Source organism: Ascaphus truei, chromosome 1 (genome assembly GCF_040206685.1).
Source record: "Ascaphus truei isolate aAscTru1 chromosome 1, aAscTru1.hap1, whole genome shotgun sequence".
NCBI lineage: Eukaryota > Metazoa > Chordata > Amphibia > Anura > Ascaphidae > Ascaphus > Ascaphus truei.
Window position 1 is genome coordinate 118,334,137 of NC_134483.1, and position 22,382 is coordinate 118,356,518.

The 22,382-nt window shown below is 44.6% G+C and overlaps 1 protein-coding gene across 5 annotated transcripts in view; it reads left to right on the plus strand.

The window, feature by feature from the left end:
- SUSD1 (sushi domain containing 1) overlaps positions 1-22,382 on the plus strand; it is a 179,803-nt gene that overhangs the window by 20,966 nt on the left and 136,455 nt on the right. For all 5 annotated transcript variants that reach the window (XR_012800399.1, XM_075593999.1, XM_075594032.1 and 2 more), the window contains exon 2: positions 1,981-2,103. Coding sequence is in view for 4 of the 5 variants with exons in the window: in XM_075593999.1 (XP_075450114.1) it covers positions 1,981-2,103 (123 nt within the window). In the remaining variant the exon portion in view is untranslated. The remainder of the gene's footprint in view (positions 1-1,980; positions 2,104-22,382) is intronic.

The following is a 22,382-nucleotide window of genomic DNA, read 5'->3' on the forward strand; positions in this document are numbered from 1 at the left end:
TTGATTTCTATAGCAGGTTTTAGCAGACTGCCCCAGCAGTGCAAGATATTTATAACACTGTCCTGTTTGTGATCATTTGTTGACAATATTTCCAGCAGTTTGAGCTGCAAACTGTAACAATAGATAATGTTCCCTTAGTAATATCAGGATGCATTGTAGCTGCTGTGTAACACTGATTAATAAACACACAGATACCCAACAAGCTCTGAGGAAACCCTGCCATTACCACATAATATATATATATATATATATATATATATATATATATTTATATATATATATATATATATATAAAAAGAAGAGAGAGAAGCGCGTGCCCCATAGTGCAATTCTGTTAAAAATTTAATGCCAAATTTAAAAAATCATTGAATGCACACTCACAAACGAAATAGATAATTTAGCAGTATAGAGAAATAAATCTCTGATGGTTACTCTTCTCGGGTAGATGTCAGTCCTCCAAGGTGTATGATCGAAGGGTTCCCCGTTGTAACAAGCACAGCATGAAAACAGATGAGCAGAGAAGATGCCAGCTGCCAGATCGTATGTTTGTGAATATACTCTTCCGGTATACAGAGTGCACCATGCGCTGGAGCTGCTGCTAGAGAGCTCGTGGACGTCAGCGTGCGTGATGACGTCAGTCGTCAGTAAGATCCGGGTCCCAACGCACGTTTCGTCACAGTCATGTGACTTCGTCAGGATGTGTTTTATATATATATAGGTCTTGTTTGTGCTGCTGTCTACTTTGAATACAGGTTTTTTCATGTATCACTGAGTGCTGGCCTTTGTTTACTCTTGTTGAGTTGACTACCGTTTTCTATATATATGTATGTATATAAGGTCACAAGGAGTGCTAATGGGTGTGTGCTTGCCCCTCCCCACTTTTGAAGTTGGCAGGTCAGTTTCATTTTGCCAGGTTACGACAGATCCAATGTGATCATTCTTCCTGTAATTATACAGGTTAATAAGAATTTAAACCCAGGAAGTGTTAGGACCTGCTACGGTTATGCCTTGAAAGTGGCAGCAGGCGTGAGACGCTTTGGCCAAAGGGTTAAACTAAATGACCCTTTTTTCAAGAGAATATATAGGTATTGCACTGTGTATTTTTGTCACATTGGAAGTAGCTTTGGGCATCTGTCTGTTTTTTGTTGTATACGTGTAACACTGATTGAAAGATTGTTTGAAGCTGAAAGTCAGCCATTTAGTGAACCCTGGAAGTAGGATCTTTGCTGATCGATCACGGGAGAAGAAATAGATTTTTTTAAAGTGCCGCTTAGATTGAAGTTTCTAGCATGAGCCCCTTAAAAGGCAAAGTGGCTGATTGCACTGCGTTAAGGCAAAAACTTCCATTCATGGTAGTTTTTGGTCAATCACGGTGCAATGAGCCGCTTTAGAGAGGCTAAGAATTGATACATAAGTCCCTCACTATTGAAAACTGATTCCATAAAATTGAATTTGTTTTACACCATGAAATACTCTGGTGTAACATATTTTCGTCTTCTTTTTGAGTGTTTTATTATATTTAGATCCGCACAGCAACATTGACGAGCACTAGACTTAAGCAGCAATTCCACCTATTTTCCATAGTGTTTTTATTTACAAAATACAAACCAGGGGGTCCTCCGGAGCTGAACGGCACTATTTTCTTTCGCTCGGAGGACCCCATGGTTCTTGAGATGCTTACCAGATAAATTGCTGGTTTACTTCCTGGATTTTCAAAGATGGCACCTGCGGTAATCCAATAGGAAGCCCCAACGTCATCCCTCTGATGTTGTAGCTTCCTATTGGCTGGCAAGACGCATGGAATTTGGCACCATTTTTATTTCCATAGCAGAAGCATCGTCAACTAGATTAAGTCTCTGAAGAACCAGTGGGCCCCTAAAGCTAAAAATAGCATAGGATTGCTGCTTTAAGATGTCGTGTACATGGACTGAATGCAGAACGTTGTCCTGGTGCTAACATTATAATTTCTTTGTCCTACAGTTACATCTACGAGAGAAGTGTGTAAAACTTGCCATGCAAATGCCACCTGTATGCAAAAAGACAACAAATATTTCTGCATGTGCAACTTCGGATTAATTGGAAATGGGAGGATGCATTGTCTGGGTAAGAGAAGTTTCCTTGTCTAGAAATGCTTAACATGTGACTGAGCGCCACACATTGCTATTTCATTTGGTGAATAAGTTTACAATTTTGGGAAATAAGTAGGGAAGTCAGAATAATCCTCCCAGCTGCAAAACTGGGGCAAAAAAAGCCAAAAGTATCAATCAAATTTTTCATTGAAAAGAACCAAATCTGCTACAGTATTTGTGCTTCAGTTTTACCAGCAGGAGACTGATTAATGATCCCCAACATTGTTTAATTCATAATAAATTATACCGGTGATATCTGATGAGCTTCTGTAAAAATATAGCTTTCTCCACAAATATTCTGTAATTTTTCACAAAGTTTTGTTTAAAAAAACGCATAAAGTTTAGGGAAAGGCTTTGGGGCCTATTCTAGTAGCCTTCATTAAAAAAAATCACCGGGCCAGTTACGCCACCAGTTTGTTGTGCGTTGCTATCTCGGTATTCAGAAAGCCTCGAATACCTGCGATAGCAAAATGTCCAAAACTGGTGAGGAACCAGCAAAGTGATGTTTGCCTCTCGCTAAAGGGCTCACCCGGCGATCTGCAGCGAGCTGGCCTAGCTGCATAGAGAGCTGCACAGGGAGAGACGCCTCTTCCTGCGCATATCTCACCAGCGATCGCAGGCTTTTAATAAAAATGTTAATACTAGTGTACGTGAGCAGGGGGTCTCCGGTGCAGAACCGTGTTGATTTCAGGTTCGGGGACCCGGTGCTTCTCGAGATACGGGCCCGTTATGGGGTGCCGGTACTTCCTATGCATTTAAATGCCTCGCGTCACGTGACCATGGGATTTAAATGCATAGGAGATACAGGCACCCCATAACGGGGCCTGTATCTCTGGAAGCCGGGGGTCCCCGGACCTCAAATCAACGTGGTTCTGTTCCGGGGACCCCCTGCTCACATACACTAGTATTACATTTTTTATTAAAAACAGCTTCATTACCTTAGCGGCTAGCTGCAAAGGCAATGAAGGAGTTAACCACCAGTGCCCAGGTTGTTGTCGGTAGCGGGGCTGGGTGAAGGTGGTATTTGGCCCTTAGTGGGTGTTCTAATGGCCCCTAACCCCTTAATCACCATAGCGATTAATAACAGCTATAGTAATTAAGGGGTTAACCCACCCTCCCACGATACACACCCAGGAGGCCTAACCACCCACCCAAGGGCCACTATACCCACCCTCTACCCATTGATTGACACAGTGGTATTTCATACCAATATAATTTGGGCATGATAAGCCACTAAAGCAGTCAATGGCCAACCTATTAAAACAGTCCAGCACAACAATACACAACAATTAAAGAAATAAACAAGCATCTAAACACCACAAAAATAATATTAGAACTTAAAAGCCACAACTACACATCAATATAATTATTCTTACACCAAAAACCGCTAAAGAATAAAAATTATATTATACCAAAATAATAGAAAACTATTAAAGAAACACCTAACCAGCAAAACAAATCAAGAAATAAAACCGCTAGCCAATCCACAAATGTACTAAAAACAAGCCATCCAAATTCTAAAAAATGTAATCAAAACAATAAACAGAAATAGAAAAAATAACAATAATTCAAAACCAGTATTTGCCAAAAAATGCATTGCCTATCACTGTATTTATCTGTACCCTATAGGGGCACAGCTTAATACATTAGCAGTCAATGGGCCATCAATTTAAAGGAAGTGACATAATCCCTTAAAGTGATATCACATCCTTTTTAACTAATGTGACATATCATATGGTACAGGAACCAATGGAATTGACTCTAATACCATGTGATATGAGCCATGTGGTTTTAGGGATCTTACGTACCTCCATTGGCGATGACGTCACATCCTTAAAAAAAAAAAAAAACGGGGACATGATACAGCGTCCAATCAGATTGAGCTGTACCATCTGACCCTAAAATGTGACGTCGCAGGTCCTATATAAGGCCTGTTCCGTCTCATTTTAGCTCAAGAAGAAGTCAAGACAACATTCATTGTGGATTTAACATGGGGTACTCTGGATTGAAAGAATGAAGATTAAAGAAAATAAGAAAATAATGACAGATGAAAATAGAAGAAGGTGAAAGAAGATCAAAGAAAGAAGATTTTTTTTTACCTGATGCTGTTCTTCAAGGAGGATGGAGACGGATTGCGAGTGATAACGTCGCGGGTCGAGAGCTTCCTGATACCCTGGGAATCGGAGGGCGAAGACTTCTAAAGTATTGAATGTATGTAATGTAAATGTCTTTTTTCAGATTTTTTAATTGTATTTATTTTTATGTTTTTCATTACCCATTGACTGCTAATCACTCTAATTACCCTATCCTTTTTTTGCAGGAGACACACTTCAGTAAATCTAGTGCCCCCAAATATCTTGACAAAGATTTTACCCAGGTTTTCACATCTGCAGCAGCAGTTAAAAAACAAGGGGTAGCTATATTAATCTGGAACAGCATTCCGTTCGCAGTGCAGCTAACTAAACGTGATATTGATGGTAGATACATTATTGTTGTGGGAGCAATTAGGGGGCAGAGAATCACGTTGGCTTGCTTGTACGCCCCCAGCGAGAAAAGCACGATCTTTCTCGATAAGTTTTTCAGAACCCTGAACTCAGTGGCCCAAGGGTGCGTCGTGCTAGCTGGTGACAATAACATGGTCATGCAACCGCACCTGGATAGGTCAGGGGCTGTAGGTCAGCACAACAAAGGAGCGGGTGTATCTTTGCGCCGGGGCCTCAAGACCAACCAGCTATCAGATATATGGAGGGAATTACATCCAGCAGACAGGGATTACACTTTCTTCTCTCACCCCCATGGCTCGTACAGCAGAATTGATTACTTTTTTGTATCCTGTCAACTGGTTCCTATGGTTACAAGCTGGGATCCATGATATTTCATGGTCTGACCATGCGCCAATAGAGCTAAGGTGCAACAATATCCGAACTGATAGACCCGGGACGAATTGGAAACTTAATGAATCAATCTTAAAAATTCCCGAGATCTGTGATATTATTGGTAACGAGATAGACCAATTCTTTACTATAAATACAGGCTCTGTCACCTCACAGTTAGTGCTATGGGAAGCCCATAAGGCAACTTTGCGGGGCACGCTAATCAATATCACAGCCAGACGAAAACGAGAGAGAGAGACCAAAATTGTCACTCTCCAAACCAAATTACAGACTCTCTCCTCGAAACATAAAAAATCTTTAGACCCTAAAAACCTACAGAAGGTAAAAGATGTCAAAATTGAACTTAACATGCTACTAGCTTCCAGAGCTGATAATTCACTGAGTTGGTCAAGGAGAAAATTTTACGAGAAAGCGAACAGGCCGGATACAATGCTAGCCCGCATGCTAAAGGACAGGCAAGCTAAGTATAACATCCAAGCTATATGCTTAAAATCTGGTACCCCCACGTCTAATCCTCAGAAAATAGTAAACGAATTCGGCTCCTTCTATGAAAAACTATATAACGGTGAAAAAGTGGCACATAACTCTATAACGAGCGGTGCCCTAAGAGATTTCTTAACCAGCTCGAAACTAGGGAGATTGACGGACACAGATAGAGCAGCCTTGAATACTGACTTCACTATTGAAGAACTATCTCAGGCCATTAAAGAACTGAAACCATCAAAGGCCCCGGGGCCAGATGGATTCTCAGGGCTTTACTATAAGAAATTTATAAAGCTACTCGCCCCAAAGTTGCTCCGCGTGTTTAACGCAATTTTAGCGGGAGCCCCCATCCCCAAGGAGATGTTAAAGGCGTCAATATCACTAATTCATAAAACTGGGAAAGACCCACTAGATTGCAAAAGTTACCGGCCTATATCATTAATTAACACTGATGTTAAATTGTACGCTAAATTATTGGCCAATAGACTTAGTCTCATCCTACCCAGACTTATACACCCAGATCAAGTCGGATTTATCAAGGGCCGGCAAGCAGCGGATAATACACGACGATTTATTGATCTGTTGGATTTGGCAAATAGTAAGGCAACTCAAAGCATGTTGTTAAGTCTGGATGCAGAAAAAGCTTTCGATAGGATAGACTGGCCATATTTTAAAGAGACGCTTACAACATTTTATTTATTTATTTATAAAAATATTTTACCAGGAAGTAATACATTGAGAGTTACCTCTCGTTTTCAAGTATGTCCTGGGCACAGAGTAAAACAAAATAATACATGGTTACAAATACAGTTACATAAATGAACAAGGTATACATTATATACAAGACATTGCATGCACAGTTAAAGAAAATATATATTATGAGCGTATGAAACAGTTACAGACCAGATTAAAGTGTGAGACAGCCTTAGATTTGAAAGAACTTAAGCTGGTGGTGGATATGAGAGTCTCTGGTAGGTTGTTCCAGTTTTGGGGTGCACGGAAGGAGGAGGAGGAACGTCCGGATACTTTGTTGAGTCTTGGGACCATGAATAGTCTTTTGGAGTCTGATCTCAGGTGATAGGTACTGCATGTGGTAGGGGTGAGGAGCTTGTTCAGGTAGCTGGGTAGCTTGCCCAGAAAGTATTTGAGGGTGAGACAGGAAAGGTGAACTTTGCGCCTAGACTCTAGTGATGACCAATCTAGTTCTTTGAGCATTTCGCCGTGATGTGTGTTGTAGTTGCATTGGAGAACAAAACGACAAATTGAATTGTAGATGGTGTCAAGTTTGCTAAGGTGGGTTTGAGGAGCCGAGCCATATACTATGTCTCCATAGTCAATAATTGGCATTAGCATCTGCTGTGCAATACGCTTTCTGACCAGGAGACTTAGGGAGGATTTGTTCCTGTAAAGTACCCCTAGTTTGGCATAGGTCTTGGTTGTCAGGGTATCAATGTGCATCCCGAATGTTAAGTGGGAGTCAAACCATAAGCCCAGGTATTTAAAACTAGTGACAGGTGTTAGGGTGGTGTTAGCGTTGGTTCTAATCAGGAGCTCAGTCACTGGAAGCTTTACAAATTTAGTCTTGGTCCCAAATACCATTGTTACAGTCTTGTCAGTGTTTAAAAACAGTTTGTTTTGTGAAATCCAGTTTTCGAGTCTCAAAAAGTCAGACTGAAGTATGTGTTGAAGGTCAGAGAGGCTATGGCTGTGTGCATACAGGATTGTGTCATCTGCATACATGTGTATTGAGGCTTCCTTACAAGCTGTGGGAAGATCATTAATGAACACTGAGAAGAGTAGGGGCCCCAGAACAGAGCCTTGCGGTACACCACAGGTGATATCCAGGGGGTTGGAGTTAGAGCCTGAGATGGACACATGTTGGGATCTTCCTGATAGGTAGGACTGAAACCAGTTTAAAGCATTTTTCCCTATTCCAGAGCTCTGGAGTTTGTTAAGCAGGATAACATGATCAACTGTGTCAAAAGCCTTTGCAAAATCTAGGAATACTGCACCAGTGAGTAGTCCCCATTCCATTCCACACTGGATTTCATTGCAAACTTTTAGCAGGGTAGTTACGGTGGAGTGTTTGGGACGAAACCCAGACTGGAATTGGCTAGGGAAATTTGTCTTGGTGTAGAAATCGCTTAATTGGGAGTGGACACATTTTCCCATAACTTTGGATAGAATTGGGAGAAGTGAGATTGGCCTGTAGTTTGAGACAGTGTTTTTGTCCCCACTTTTGAAGATTGGGACAACTCTGGCAGTTTTCCAGGTCTTAGGGATATGGCCTGCAGACAGGATAGAGTTGACTATGGACGCAATTGGTTTGGCAATGGCTGGGGCACCAAGTCGTAGGAACCTAGATTGTAGTAAGTCGGGTCCACATTGGCTGCTTAGTTTTAGTTTGAGGAGCGCTTGTGTAATCTCCTCTTCAGATACTGGGCTAAATTGAAAATTGTGGGCAGTGTTGGGAGGGGGTGGGACTATAGGAGTACTCCCAGGATGAGATTCAGGTTTGGGGTTTGTGATGCGTTTCGCTAATAAGTTAGTGGCACACCCCACAAAGTAATCATTGAATGCATTTGCAATGTCAGTGGGGTTTGTTAGAGTAATATCCCCCTTAGTGATATTACTTGGTTGTTGATAGTTAGGAGCCTGGAATATATTGTTGATAACCTTCCAGAAGTTCGCTGGGTTTGATGTATTTTGGTGGAGATTGTCAGAGTAATATTGTGCTTTTGCATACCTTGTTTGCCTTGTGCACATGTTCCGCAGGCATCTGTAGTGATTGAGATCCTTGGTAGTGCCAGTTACTTTGTAGCTTTTCCACAAGGCATCCCTGAACTGGTAGAGTGCTATAAGGTCAGGTGTAACCCATGGAAGGTGGGCCCCCCGTACCCTTATTTTGCGTAGTGGAGCATGGGTATCGCAGAGTTTTAAGAACTCGGATTGGAAATAGTCGAGTGCAGAGTCAGGGTCGGGAATTAAATTGATTCTGTGCCATGGGCAGTTGGTAAGGTTATCCAGAAACTGTTGTGGGTTAAAGTTTTTAAATGTTCTAGTGAGGAGAACTTTAGGGCTTGAATGGGGCGGTTTAATTTCCCTTACACAGTACACTATTGCATGGTCACTGAAAATATCAGGAAGGATGCCAGAGGATTGGATTCTGCTTTGGATTGGATTTGGCTTTGGAGATCGGCTGAGCAAGGCGATTCTGTCGCTGTACTCTAACCCCACCGCCAGGGTCATACACCAAGGCTACCCCTCTCTGCCATTCCAAATAAAGAGTGGCACGAGACAGGGCTGCCCATTATCCCCGCTTTTATTTGCCCTATGTATCGAACCACTGGCGGCGCAAATCAGAGGAAACCCAGACATCTCAGGGTTAAACGCATATTCCCAGACCCATAAAGCAGCCCTGTATGCGGATGACATCCTCTTGATTATCACAAAACCCCTTACTTCCCTACCCAACCTATTCGACCTACTAGACCGATTCTCTAAGGTCTCCGGCTTCAAAATCAATCAATCCAAGTCGGAAGACCTCAACATCAACCTCCCTAGACACATAGAGAAATTACTAAAATTGAATTTCAAATTTAACTGGCAACAAAACCACATAAAATACTTGGGTGTCCACATCACCAAAACTGTAAAAGACGTGTACAATGCAAATTACCCCAACCTGATTCGGACCTTAAAATCTGATTTACGGAAGTGGACATCCAAAAGGATATCCTGGATCGGACGTATCCATAGTGTCAAAATGAATTTACTCCCCCGTTTATTATACCTCTTCCAAACTCTTCCAGTGCCACTCAGATGGAGGGACTTGCACTAACTCCAATCTGAAATCTCCAAATTTATCTAGGGAGGTAAAAAACCGAGAGTAAGTAAATTGAATATGAAAAGATCTGTGGCGGCGGGCGGCCTAGCAGTACCCTGCCTGGTTTCATATTACAAGGCGGCACAATAAAGTCAGATTGTACAATGGCAATCTAACCCAAAGTTGAAAAGATGGGTGAAATTAGAAAATGCTGCATGTGCACCTCTGGAACTAAGCAGCTTAATTTGGTTACCTAAAACGGCGCGAAAACTCACCGCCATGCCGCTCTCCTCGGTGACCAACTCAGTGTCAATCTGGGAGTCTAGGAAAATTCGGCATTCCCTCACGACAAAACATTCCATGGTGACACCCATATGGAATAATCCTGAGTTCGCTCCGGGTCTATTGGATCTGTAATATCTCAATCTGGAGACAGAAGGGCTACAATAGGATTAGAGATCTGGAGGGTCATGACAGAAAAATCAAAACATTCGATCATATCAGGTGTGACAGAAACCAGGGGATGGTAATAAATTCCGTATATAGGGCTCCCAGGATACTAGACAGTTTCTATCCTGTTTGGCCTGGGAGTGCAGCCTTATAATACATACACTCCATCCCACAGTTTGGCAAGCGCTGGAACTGAGGGATGAGAGATCCAGACCAGAGTTTGTCTGCTGCCTGATTTCTGTCACCTGTCATGCTAATTAGGAATCAGGTATGAAAGACTGATTTCCTGTTTGCTCTGGTCTCCCCACAAGAGCCAGGAGGCTGGAAGGCTGCTGAACTACAGAGGGGAGAAGCCTCTTCCCCAAACAGGTTCAATCTTTCTGTTCATTTGTGTAAGACTGCAAAAGTACCGTGTTTTGATGTTGGAAGTGGAAAAGCCACTTCCAACCCTGAGTCAGGGATATCTAAGTTAAGTTATCGCTCAGGTGAGCAGCTTTTGTTTTGATCTGTTTTCTGTTGTATGCACTGTGGCAGTCTCAGTGCCTGGGACTGAATAAACCAGGCATAGCCTGTTTAAAGGAACAGTACGTGACGCCTCATCATTTAACCTACCCTAAAAGACCGTGTTCTAAACAGTCCCGGACAAACGACGGAGCCCCGGAGTAAGCCGTTTGTCACATATGGTGGAGAATGCGGGCAGAGCACTAGGGGGTCTGCGGGTTGAAGAACTTTGAAAAAAAAAAAAAAAAGTTTTTTCATCCTCTGCAAAGAAGATGGAAGACGTGGTGGGTGCGCTGGTACGCAATGTCGCTGCCCAGAAAGACGTGAATGAAACCCAGCAACAGCTGTTAATAGCCCAGCAAGAAACTAATGCAAACCAGCAGCAGACGAATGCAGCCCAGCAACAGCTGCTAATAGCCCAGCAAGAGATTAATGCCAACCAGCAACAGGCGAATGCCAACCAGCAACTGGCGAATGCAAACCAGCAACAGACGAATGAAGCCCTGCAAAACGCGAATGCAAACCAGCAAGAGACAAACCGCTTGCTGAGAGAGGAGCAACAGCGGTTCGCTCAGGGCTTACAGCAGGAAATCGAGATCCTGAGGGGGACTATCAGTAACCTTCCACTGGCAGCGGCAGCCCCAGTTCCGAAAATGACCAGGGCAAGCCACTACCTTCAGAAGATGGGACCCTCGGATGATGTGGAAGCCTATCTTCTCACGTTTGAACGCACGGCACAGAGAGAGGGATGGCCAGAAGCTGAGTGGGCTGGTCTAATCGCACCCTTCCTAAGCGGCGAACCCCAGAAGGCTTACTTTGATCTAGAGCCAGCCGAAGCTAACGTCTATGCAAAATTGAAGCTCGAGATCCTCGCCCGCCTCGGCGTAACCACGGCTGTTCGCGCCCAAAGGTTTCACGCATGGTCCTTCACGATGGATAAAGCCACCCGAAGCCAGATGTATGACCTCATCCACCTCGCCCGGAAGTGGCTACAACCCGAGATCAACTCAGCCAGCCACATCGTGGAACGGTTGGTCATGGACCAGTTCTTGAGGAAACTTCCCTCTGCCTTACGCCGTTGGGTCAGTCGGAGTGACCCCCACAATGCGGATGAGCTTGTGGCCCTCGTAGAAAGGTACAATGCAGCAGAAGAGCACCCGCAACCCACAGTCGTGGAGCAACCCCACTACCCGAGGTTCCAGGACTCTTCCAGAGACGGTAAAAGGGTACCGGGGTTAAGGGGCGCTGAAGAGCGGCGACCACCTTCACGCAGCACCAGCAACAGTGGTTCGCACACTAAGGGCAATAGCCAACATGGGGAGCCGGGAAAAGGCTCTAAGTGGGACACAGACTATGTACCTAAATGTGTAAATTGTCATGAGAGGGGCCACACAGCAAAAATCTGCCCACTAAATGATGAGCCCATGCAATGCAACAGCGTGGAACCTTATTCGCTGTTGTCCCAATGTATGGGCCCTAGCCCAGAGGACCCCTTGAATAACCATCTGTGGGCATTTGTAAAGGTTAATGGTAAGAGGGTTCGGGCACTTCTTGACTCTGGGAGCATGGTCACACTAGTGTCCGAATACCTCTTGCCCATTAAGAAGAAACAGGGAAACAGTTCACAAAGAGTGGCAATTTGTTGTATACATGGGGATAATCATGAATATTCCACTGTTGATGTTTTTTTTGAAACAGAGTTTGGTTCTTTAGATTTCAAGGTGGGTATTGTACCCAAACTGGCACATGATGTGTTAATAGGGACTGACTTTCCCCATTTTCTAAAAATGTGGTCCCCCGCTCAGAATAGCGCCCAGAGTTCAATAGCGGACCATAACGAAGTATTAGAAGAAACAAATCCTTTCCCTTTTTCAGAAATGGAGGTTGACGAGGGCCCAAATAAGAAGGGGGAAAAGGAGGAGTGCTGTAAAATTCCCTTCCCCATCACTACTTTGGTAGGGAATACCCCAAATCAAGATGTTGAGCAGACACTTACCACCCCAGAACCGGATAAGACCCTCGCTGACCTAGAGGTCAGTCCTGGGAGTTTTAAGAAGGCCCAGTGGGAGGACCCCACATTAGCGGTAGCAAGGGGAAATATACGGGACCAGAATAGTACTCCTGGCCAACCAGATAGGTCACTTGCTTACCCCTACTTCGAGGTAGAGAACGACCTAGTATATCGGGTTGATAAAAGGAAATCAGTTACAACTAAACAATTGTTGGTACCACGGACATTCCGTAACGTAGTATTACACCTCGCACATAGTCATCCATTGGGGGGACACCTAGGGGTGGAAAAGACAAAAGAAAAGGTTCTCCGAAGCTTCTATTGGCCTGGGGTTCTGGCAGAAATTACGAATTATTGTTCCTCATGCCCAGAATGTCAGATCACCGCCCCGTTCAAGGCGTACCGCAGCCCATTGGTACCCCTTCCCATAATAGAGGTACCATTTGACCGGATTGCTATGGATCTAGTAGGACCCCTAATAAAGTCTGCTAGGGGACATCAGCATATATTGGTAATATTAGATTATGCCACCCGATATCCGGAGGCAGTTCCCCTACGTAGCACCTCAGCTAAAAACATAGCAAAAGAGTTAGTAGTTCTGTTTTCCCGGGTCGGGATTCCTAAAGAGATTCTATCTGACCAGGGAACACCATTTATGTCCCAAGTAACGAAAGAGCTATGTAAACTCCTAAAAATCAAGCATCTCAGAACCTCAGTCTATCATCCACAAACAGATGGTTTAGTGGAAAGGTTCAATAAAACCTTAAAGAGCATGTTACGGCGGGCGGTTGATAAAGATGGGAAAAACTGGGATTGTTTGTTACCGTACCTGTTATTTGCCATTAGGGAAGTTCCCCAATCATCCACAGGCTTCTCCCCGTTTGAACTATTGTATGGCCGACACCCAAGGGGCTTACTGGATATAGCCAAAGAGACTTGGGAACACGAGGTTACCCCTTACAGAAGTGTAATAGAGCATGTTGCCCAGATGCAGGACCGCATTGCTGCAGTCCTACCCATAGTGAGGGAACACATGGAGAAAGCTCAAGAAGCACAGAGGAATACATATAATAAGGGTGCTAGGGTCAGAATTTTTTCTCCAGGTGATAGGGTACTAGTTCTGGTTCCCACCGTGGAGAGTAAATTCCTTGCTAAATGGCATGGGCCATATGAGGTCTTGGAAAGAGTGGGAGAAGTAAATTATAAGGTAAGACAGCCAGGTAGGAGGAAACCTGAGCAAATTTACCATATAAACCTACTCAAGCCCTGGAAAGATAGAGAAGTCTTGTTAACCCTAGTACCCCCAGGTCCGTCAGAGAATCAAGAAACTGACCCAGAGGTTAGCATAGCTGAAACCCTGTCTGTTCATCAGAAACGAGAGGTTCAGAATTTAGTGAAAAGAAACAAAGAAATCTTCTCTATACGGCCAGGTAGAACTAGCGTAATTGAACATGACCTAGTCTCTGAACCGGGGGTCCGAGTTAACCTTAAACCGTACCGAATCCCAGAGGCCAAAAGAAAGGCTATAAGTTTAGAGGTTAAAAAAATGCTAAAACTAGGTGTAATTGAGGAATCCCAAAGTGGGTGGAACAGCCCTATAGTCTTAGTCCCAAAGCCAGATGGTACAACAAGGTTTTGTAATGACTACCGGAAACTAAACGCGGTGTCAAAATTTGATACTTATCCTATGCCCAGGGTAGATGAACTTGTAGAGAGACTGGGCAAAGCCCGATATCTCACAACCCTAGACCTAACAAAAGGGTACTGGCAGGTTCCCCTCACAGAAAGGGCAAAAGAAAAGACAGCCTTCTCAACCCCAGACGGCCTCTTTCAGTATAAGGTGTTGCCTTTTGGCTTACATGGAGCTCCCGCCACATTCCAAAGAATGATGGATAAAATTTTAAAACCACATGCTCGGTATGCTGCCGCCTACCTGGATGATGTGGTAATCCATAGTGAAGATTGGCAATCCCACCTTCCAAAGGTCCAAGCTGTGCTTGACGCAGTCCGGTCTGCTGGACTAACTGCTAACCCCGCTAAATGCACTATTGGTCTGGAGGAGGCCAAGTATCTGGGATATTCTATTGGCAGAGGTTTACTCAAACCCCAAACACTCAAAGTGGAGGCGATACAAAATTGGCCAAGGCCAGTTACAAAAAAACAAGTAAGGACCTTTTTGGGGTTAATTGGGTACTATAGAAGGTTTATTCCCAATTTTGCAACTAAGGCAACCCCACTAACTGACCTCACAAAAGCAAGAGGACCGCTAATGGTAAAGTGGTCCCCCGAAACCGAACAGGCCTTTAGAAGCCTGAAAGAAGCTCTCTGTGCCCAACCAGTGTTGGTCACACCTGACTTCTCCAAAGAGTTCGTAGTCCAAACCGACGCATCTGAGGTAGGGCTGGGGGCGGTACTCTCCCAGGAGTCTCAAGGTGAGGAGCACCCCATCCTTTATTTAAGTAGGAAACTAAATCCCCAGGAGAAAAATTACTCCATAGTAGAGAAAGAGTGTCTCGCAATAAAGTGGGCTGTAGAGACGCTCAAATACTACCTGTTGGGGAGAAAATTCCGGTTGGTCACAGATCATGCACCCCTTACCTGGATGTGTCAAAACAGGGAAAAGAATGCTAGAGTGACCAGGTGGTTCCTAAGCCTACAACCCTTTAAATTTTCTGTGGAACACAGGTCAGGGCACAAACATGGCAATGCTGACGGGTTGTCAAGGATGCACTCCCTAATATCCATGGTCGCTCATCCCTCGAGGTCTGAGCTGGGGGGGAGGATATGTGACAGAAACCAGGGGATGGTAATAAATTCCGTATATAGGGCTCCCAGGATACTAGACAGTTTCTATCCTGTTTGGCCTGGGAGTGCAGCCTTATAATACATACACTCCATCCCACAGTTTGGCAAGCGCTGGAACTGAGGGATGAGAGATCCAGACCAGAGTTTGTCTGCTGCCTGATTTCTGTCACCTGTCATGCTAATTAGGAATCAGGTATGAAAGACTGATTTCCTGTTTGCTCTGGTCTCCCCACAAGAGCCAGGAGGCTGGAAGGCTGCTGAACTACAGAGGGGAGAAGCCTCTTCCCCAAACAGGTTCAATCTTTCTGTTCATTTGTGTAAGACTGCAAAAGTACCGTGTTTTGATGTTGGAAGTGGAAAAGCCACTTCCAACCCTGAGTCAGGGATATCTAAGTTAAGTTATCGCTCAGGTGAGCAGCTTTTGTTTTGATCTGTTTTCTGTTGTATGCACTGTGGCAGTCTCAGTGCCTGGGACTGAATAAACCAGGCATAGCCTGTTTAAAGGAACAGTACGTGACGCCTCATCATTTAACCTACCCTAAAAGACCGTGTTCTAAACAGTCCCGGACAAACGACGGAGCCCCGGAGTAAGCCGTTTGTCACACAGGGAAGAAAACGAGATTCCTCACTTATAATTCTTTAGATACCTCTAGATCAGGGCATTTTATAACAAATTTGCCCCATACCCCCTATTAACATCTTTCGAAAAGCTCTGTCTGGCTGAGACCGACACGAAGGGACTTACATCTCAGCTATACGGAGAAGTGATCAGTTCTGGTGAACATGAGCAGCAGATATCCTCATTCCGATCTCAATGGGAAACAGATTTGGGAGAAAACTTAGAGGATGAAGAATGGAGCGCTATATTTATGGCCACAGCGAAGAGCTCCATATGCACCACTCTCAAGGAGAACGCATATAAAGTCCTAATGCGATGGTACCTCACCCCACTGAAATTATCAAGGTTTGTGCCGGGATCATCCCCCCTGTGCCCCCGCCAGTGCGGAGGAACAGCCGACCTGTTACATATGCTGTGGTCTTGCCCACAGATCTCTCCATTATGGGAGGCGATTAGACATTGGATACAGAGACTGTTTGATCTCACCATTCCCCCAGACCTGTGGTTGTTCCTCCTGAACAGGCCATTGACGGGCCTTTCCAATGCACATAACAAACTAATTGCCCATTTTGCAATTGCAACGCGGTGCGAGATCGCAGCATTATGGAAACAATCTGATATCCCATCCATCCCAAAGATTCGGAATCGAATTTGGTTCATTTGCCAGATGGAAAAGTTAACGAGGTTAGTTAACGACACTGGTGACAATTTTCTAAAAGTCTGGACGCCGTGGCTGGCACAGACAGATATCCCGGGGATTGAGAGGTCCTCAATTTGGCTCTGATAGCAGTAGATGCGTTCTCCTTGGGAGGGGCTTGCAGGAGGTATTCTATACCCCCAAGACCCTATGTAGCAGCATTCTAATGTCTGTAATGTGAGAGATGACTCAGCCTGCAAACGTCTGAGATGCTCGGTGCTGAGCCTCGTGTTGCATCCACTTCCAACGCACTTCCCCTACCTCACCCCCAACCTCCCCCTCTCTCCGCCCCATCCCGCCTCGACCTCCCCTCCCTTTTCCCTATTTTTTTTTTGTGTGTGAGTGTGTATTGTCTCCCCTTTTAAGTTGAGTTATAAGTGTCTGTTTGTTCACTTAAGTAAAGACGGCCTGGACTGTATGGTCCACACCAAGATTCCCGGAAGACTGGGCCCCGAAGCACAGTAGGACCTCGTTGCTACTTACACAGTTGTTAAAATATTGTTTACATACAAGACAAAAGTATTCTGTAATGTACAGGCAACTTAATTACCTTAGCGGCTAACCGCTAAGGTAATGAAGGGGTTAACTGCACCCGCAACCCCCCGCAAGGCCTAAACACCCACCAAGGGCCAAATACCACATTCACCTACCCCTGTTGTGACAGTCCAAATACAGTCCTTGGGATGATGAATGGTGATGATTCTCACCTCAGCAGTGCATATGTGAAAAAAGAGAAAGAGAAATAATAGTGCAGTAAATCAACACAGGGGGGGGGGGGGTGATCACAGATATTGACAAAAAACAACAAACAAGACATACAAACATATAACACTAGCACGGCCTAAATATTAATAAAAAGCATATTTATTGATGTGGAAATGTGCATAAACCGCATCCGGAGGGGTAAAATTGCAACCCTACTCACAAAATGCTGGAAAGGTACAGGCAGATCTGCTGTATGCAGCTGGGCTCTCAAGATGGCGACCGGAGCACTTGTGCTGGCGTCCACACGTGACTAGGAAGCCAGGCAGATGACTCAGATGACGAGGCCTCTGGGCGGACGTAACGTCACCCCCGTTGTGTATTCTCCACCGGCTCACAGTCCTGTGAGCCGGTGGAGAATACACAACGGGGGTGACGTTACGTCCGCCCAGAGGCCTCGTCATCTGAGTCATCTGCCTGGCTTCCTAGTCACGTGTGGACGCCAGCACAAGTGCTCCGGTCGCCATCTTGAGAGCCCAGCTGCATACAGCAGATCTGCCTGTACCTTTCCAGCATTTTGTGAGTAGGGTTGCAATTTTACCCCTCCGGATGCGGTTTATGCACATTTCCACATCAATAAATATGCTTTTTATTAATATTTAGGCCGTGCTAGTGTTATATGTTTGTATGTCTTGTTTGTTGTTTTTTGTCAATATCTGTGATCACCCCCCCCCCCCCTGTGTTGATTTACTGCACTATTATTTCTCTTTCTCTTTTTTCACATATGCACTGCTGAGGTGAGAATCATCACCATTCATCATCCCAAGGACTGTATTTGGACTGTCACAACAGGACTGGTATTTACCCTCTTTGGCGCCGGTTAACCCCTTTGTTTCATCTGTTTCCCTGACTGGTTGTACCACCAGTCATTCACCTGGCTGCCTGAACATTTATTCATCAGTATCCCTAGCGCTGTTTTGCACCTATTCCTTTTTTCTGTGATTCACCTACCCCTACTACCCACAGTAAACATTTCACTGGTAGTAAACTCGTTCATTGCATAAGCGGTTAGCCGCTAAAGTAATGAAGTTGCCTGTAAATGCTTTGTTCCTGCATCAGATTGATGCTGTGATGTTCTGGAGCTGATACTCATTCATATCAATCCGATGCAGGAAAAAAACATTTTTTCCCCCTAAGTCCCTCGCCGCCTCTCAGCAGCTTCTCCCCAGCCTCACGCCAACTTTTCCTGGCGTGAGGATTTCTGGGAGAAAATTGCCATTCTGGAGTGGCGATTCGCCTCGGTAAACTAATCGAGGATACTAGAATTGCACAAGTTTCAAAACCTGCCGATAAGTGGCTCATCACCGCTCACCCGGAGATGTGTTTTGGTCAGCAGCAAAAATTGTCGATTCATGCCTTTATTGCCCACTTATCGAGGCTTACTGGATAGCAGCAGGCATTTTGTCCGAAAAGGCCTCGATAAGTGGGTTATCGAGGCTTATAAAATTGACCCCTATGAATCTGTTTTTGTCATTTACAGGTGAAAATCACATAGTTCCCATAATTCAAAAACAGATTGCAGGCCACTGAAAACTTCCTATTGCAACTTTATTATTTTTTTTTTTTAAATGTTTCCCAATACATTTATCTACACCTGTTATGGTTTAGTCCAGCGGTGAGCAAACTGGGGGGTGCAAGATTTTTTTGGGGGGGCGTGGGCAGTTGCAGAGGTCTGCGCGCTGTCCCCCCCAGGCATTTAAATTAAATGCCGGGGCCGTGCGAGGCCTCTGCAACCTCTACTTACCGAGGTTCAGCCGGCTCCAGGACGTGTTACCATGGCAACGCAGTGTCAAACGACGCCACAGGGTCACAGTTGCTACGGTAACGTGACGTCAAATGACACCACGGATCACGTGACGTCACACAACCTCACAGCGTCACGGGAGGTAAGGAGGGGGGGGGGGCACACGAAGAAGGAGAGCTGGCACAGGGGGGGGCAGCAAAAAGGTTTGCGCGCCCCTGGTTTAGTCTAATGAAGGGGGGCACAAATCAGCGTTTTGCGTACAATCACGTCACATTCCTCAGGTGTTGCATTCACATAATTGCCTGGATGTAATATCTTTTATTGTTGGTGACATTAAGGCAATTTTTTTGTGAATATGACACAGGTCTCTGTGTATTCACCAGACTGGTGCAGGCTTGAAAGTAAACTATGGTAAAATGGTGCAAAGCTTTAGGAAGTGGGTGTTCAAAATGTCCTCATTGTGCTGAGACGCACGACCGACGACGAGAACGCCACTGTCTGATTGTATCATCGATAAAGCGTTGATCCAGCTGCTCCCATTCCTGAACAATACGAATTTGACTTTTCTGTCCTCCTAGCAACCCTAAGGAAATATATTATATAAGCGTATTGGACCATAATTCTTGCTCTGTCTTAAGCACTTTATAACGTGCTTATCTTCTTTGCTGAACCCCATTTTGTAATTATACACTTGAGGAGATCATTATGCTGTCACCAATTCCGAAGAATATTTATTCGTTTATCAAATAATTCTTAAATGTAATAATCTACTGTAACAGACCTATAATTGCAAAAAAATTATGAAAATTTAGTGATTTTTCTACAAGATATGATGAAAAAGAAAGGGGTTTTTCTGAACACAGTATATGTATGTACAGTATACACACACGCACACACACACGCACGCACACACACACATATATGTAGAAGGCACTCTTGCGCTGAACTGATTCACCAAGTAGATACCAGTCAATCACAGTCCCCCTTTGCAGCCTTGTTGACGTGGGCACTCCGCTCGTTCGCAGACGGAAGAACCTCATGGACCTCCAAACACAAATGTCAAAGGAGGCATACCAGGGGTTAATGCAAGACCAGTGATTTACAAAACACACAAACAATTCCAGACTTACAGTACACAGTAAGTCATCACGTTCCTACGTACACGCCGGTTCGGATGCCAATCGCGCGAGTGTCTGTATTCATTGTGACAGGACGGGACGCGGATACCAAGCGTCACTACTATTTTATACTGTGTAAACAATTTCAACTTTCAAACAATTCTGTAATTGTTTGTGTGTTTTATAAATCACGGGTCTTGCATTAGCCCGTGGTGTGCCTTGTTTTCCTTTGACACACACACACACACACACACACACACACACACACACACACACACACACACACACACACACACACACACACACACACACACACACACACACACACACACACACACACACACACACACACACACACACACACCAAGCCTCACACTGATAAGACCCAAAAGGTCGAAACATCTGTCTGTGGGTAGGTTTACTGGCTACACATCTTAACCCAGACTGTGCTGAAAAGCTGTGCAATGCAGTAAGCATATGGGGGTCCATGTCAAAATGGATTTGAAGCAAAAGGTTGCAATGTGTGCTCATTTGCATGTCATTTCCCAGAATCCTTTGCTGCAGTGGATTAACTGTATCTGGGCGATAATGGTGAAAGGCAGGGTTGCAGACCTGTCTTAGACATGCAAATGAACACACAGTAATATTTCCATTTGCTATATATATATATACACACACACACACACACACACACACACACACACACACACACACACACACACACACACACACACACACACACACACACACACACACACACACACACACACACACACACACACACTTCTTTTTTTTTTTCTCAAAAGAGCAAAAATCGACTACATAAACAGAGGGTGGGACTGCTTCCCTTGACGGCAACACCCTTATAAAGTCTGCCTGAGGACACTCCTCTCACAGAACTTAACCCTTAGCCTCCCTTGTGAAATGGTGGAGGGGCAGAGGCAGGGTTGCCTGGTCATGGAGAACCAGCCTTAGTGCAGGTGATCTCTAGTCTCACACACTGGATGCATTGACTTGACATTCTACTTAAAAAACGAACTTACGTTAGTGAGATGTTTTGCTGACCGGTTTAATTAGTACCAGTTAGTTCAGGCATTGTATGTCCTTTGAAACAAGTGTGCTGGTCACTTCAGCACTGATGTAGCTAAAAAGACAAATTGGGCCATGTTTTCCTGTCGCTGATCTTGTGTCACAATCTCTCTTACCATTTCCCATGAACAACCAATAAATTTCCCATGTAGCCACGTCACCTGATGCTACTATTCTGCCATTGGGCTGGCAGTAAACCCTTGTACAATCAGGTTGCCAGTAGTTGATATGGAGTTTTCCGCCTCTGAGGAGCTGCACTTGAGTGACAGTGGGTGGCGGTGACATCAGGCCTGGGCATGACCAATCATGAGCCAGATCTGGTGCCCTCCTCCTGGCTGTACTTAAGGGCAGGTACCGCCCAAATTTGTTGTACCTTCCCCATTGAGGAAGGCAGGTCACACAGTGGAAAGGCTGAGATTGGGCCTTCTCCAGTCCTCTTCCCTCCAAGGGAGAGTGAATGTGGACATACCTCTGCCTCTGCTAGGGAGGCAGGGAAGAGCTAAGACGGCTGTGAGTGCCCTTGGCCTGTAGTGATGGTCCAGGGACCATCATCCAGTGAAAGCTGTGAGACTGCATCGGGCAGAAGCCTGCCATTGTTCCTTTACTGTACAGAAGCGTAATAAACCATTCCTGTTTGCATATACCTCCTGCCTGGTGCAGGTAATAACTTCTACCGTGGGAGATCACTTTCAGTTTCCTTGAGCCCGCGGAAGATGGAGGCGCTGCACTGCTAAAGAGATATGTAGGTATGAACCCCAGAAGCCTAGTCCTGTGTCCCCACTACCACCAGTGCACGACTCAGCCCTCCTGTTACTAGCAGGTATCATGCACCACACGATCCGTAATTGCCAAATCTCCCACTGGGTGGGGGAAACACCGTTACACCCATAAGAAAACATATACCACAATGATGCCATTCATTTTGGAGATTAAATAGATTTAATTGATATGAATTTACTAAAACTTCAAAAGCAATGTCCTACATGTTGCCACTGCTTGTTCCCGCTCTTTTCCTGGCATTGTGTGCCATTTGCTGAGGCATGTTGATAAAACATCTTTTTTTTCTGAATAAAAGTACAAAACACTTCATATGATTAAAGGCGAATCTCAATTTGAACTGTGGCCAATTTATATTCTTTCTATAGATTGCACATTTTGTAGTGCAGGATTTCCCTCCTATTTGCAGTATGTTAACTTTTTGTATGTGGTGCTCTTTTCCTTACAATGTATCTTTTCATTATATACTGACCCAAT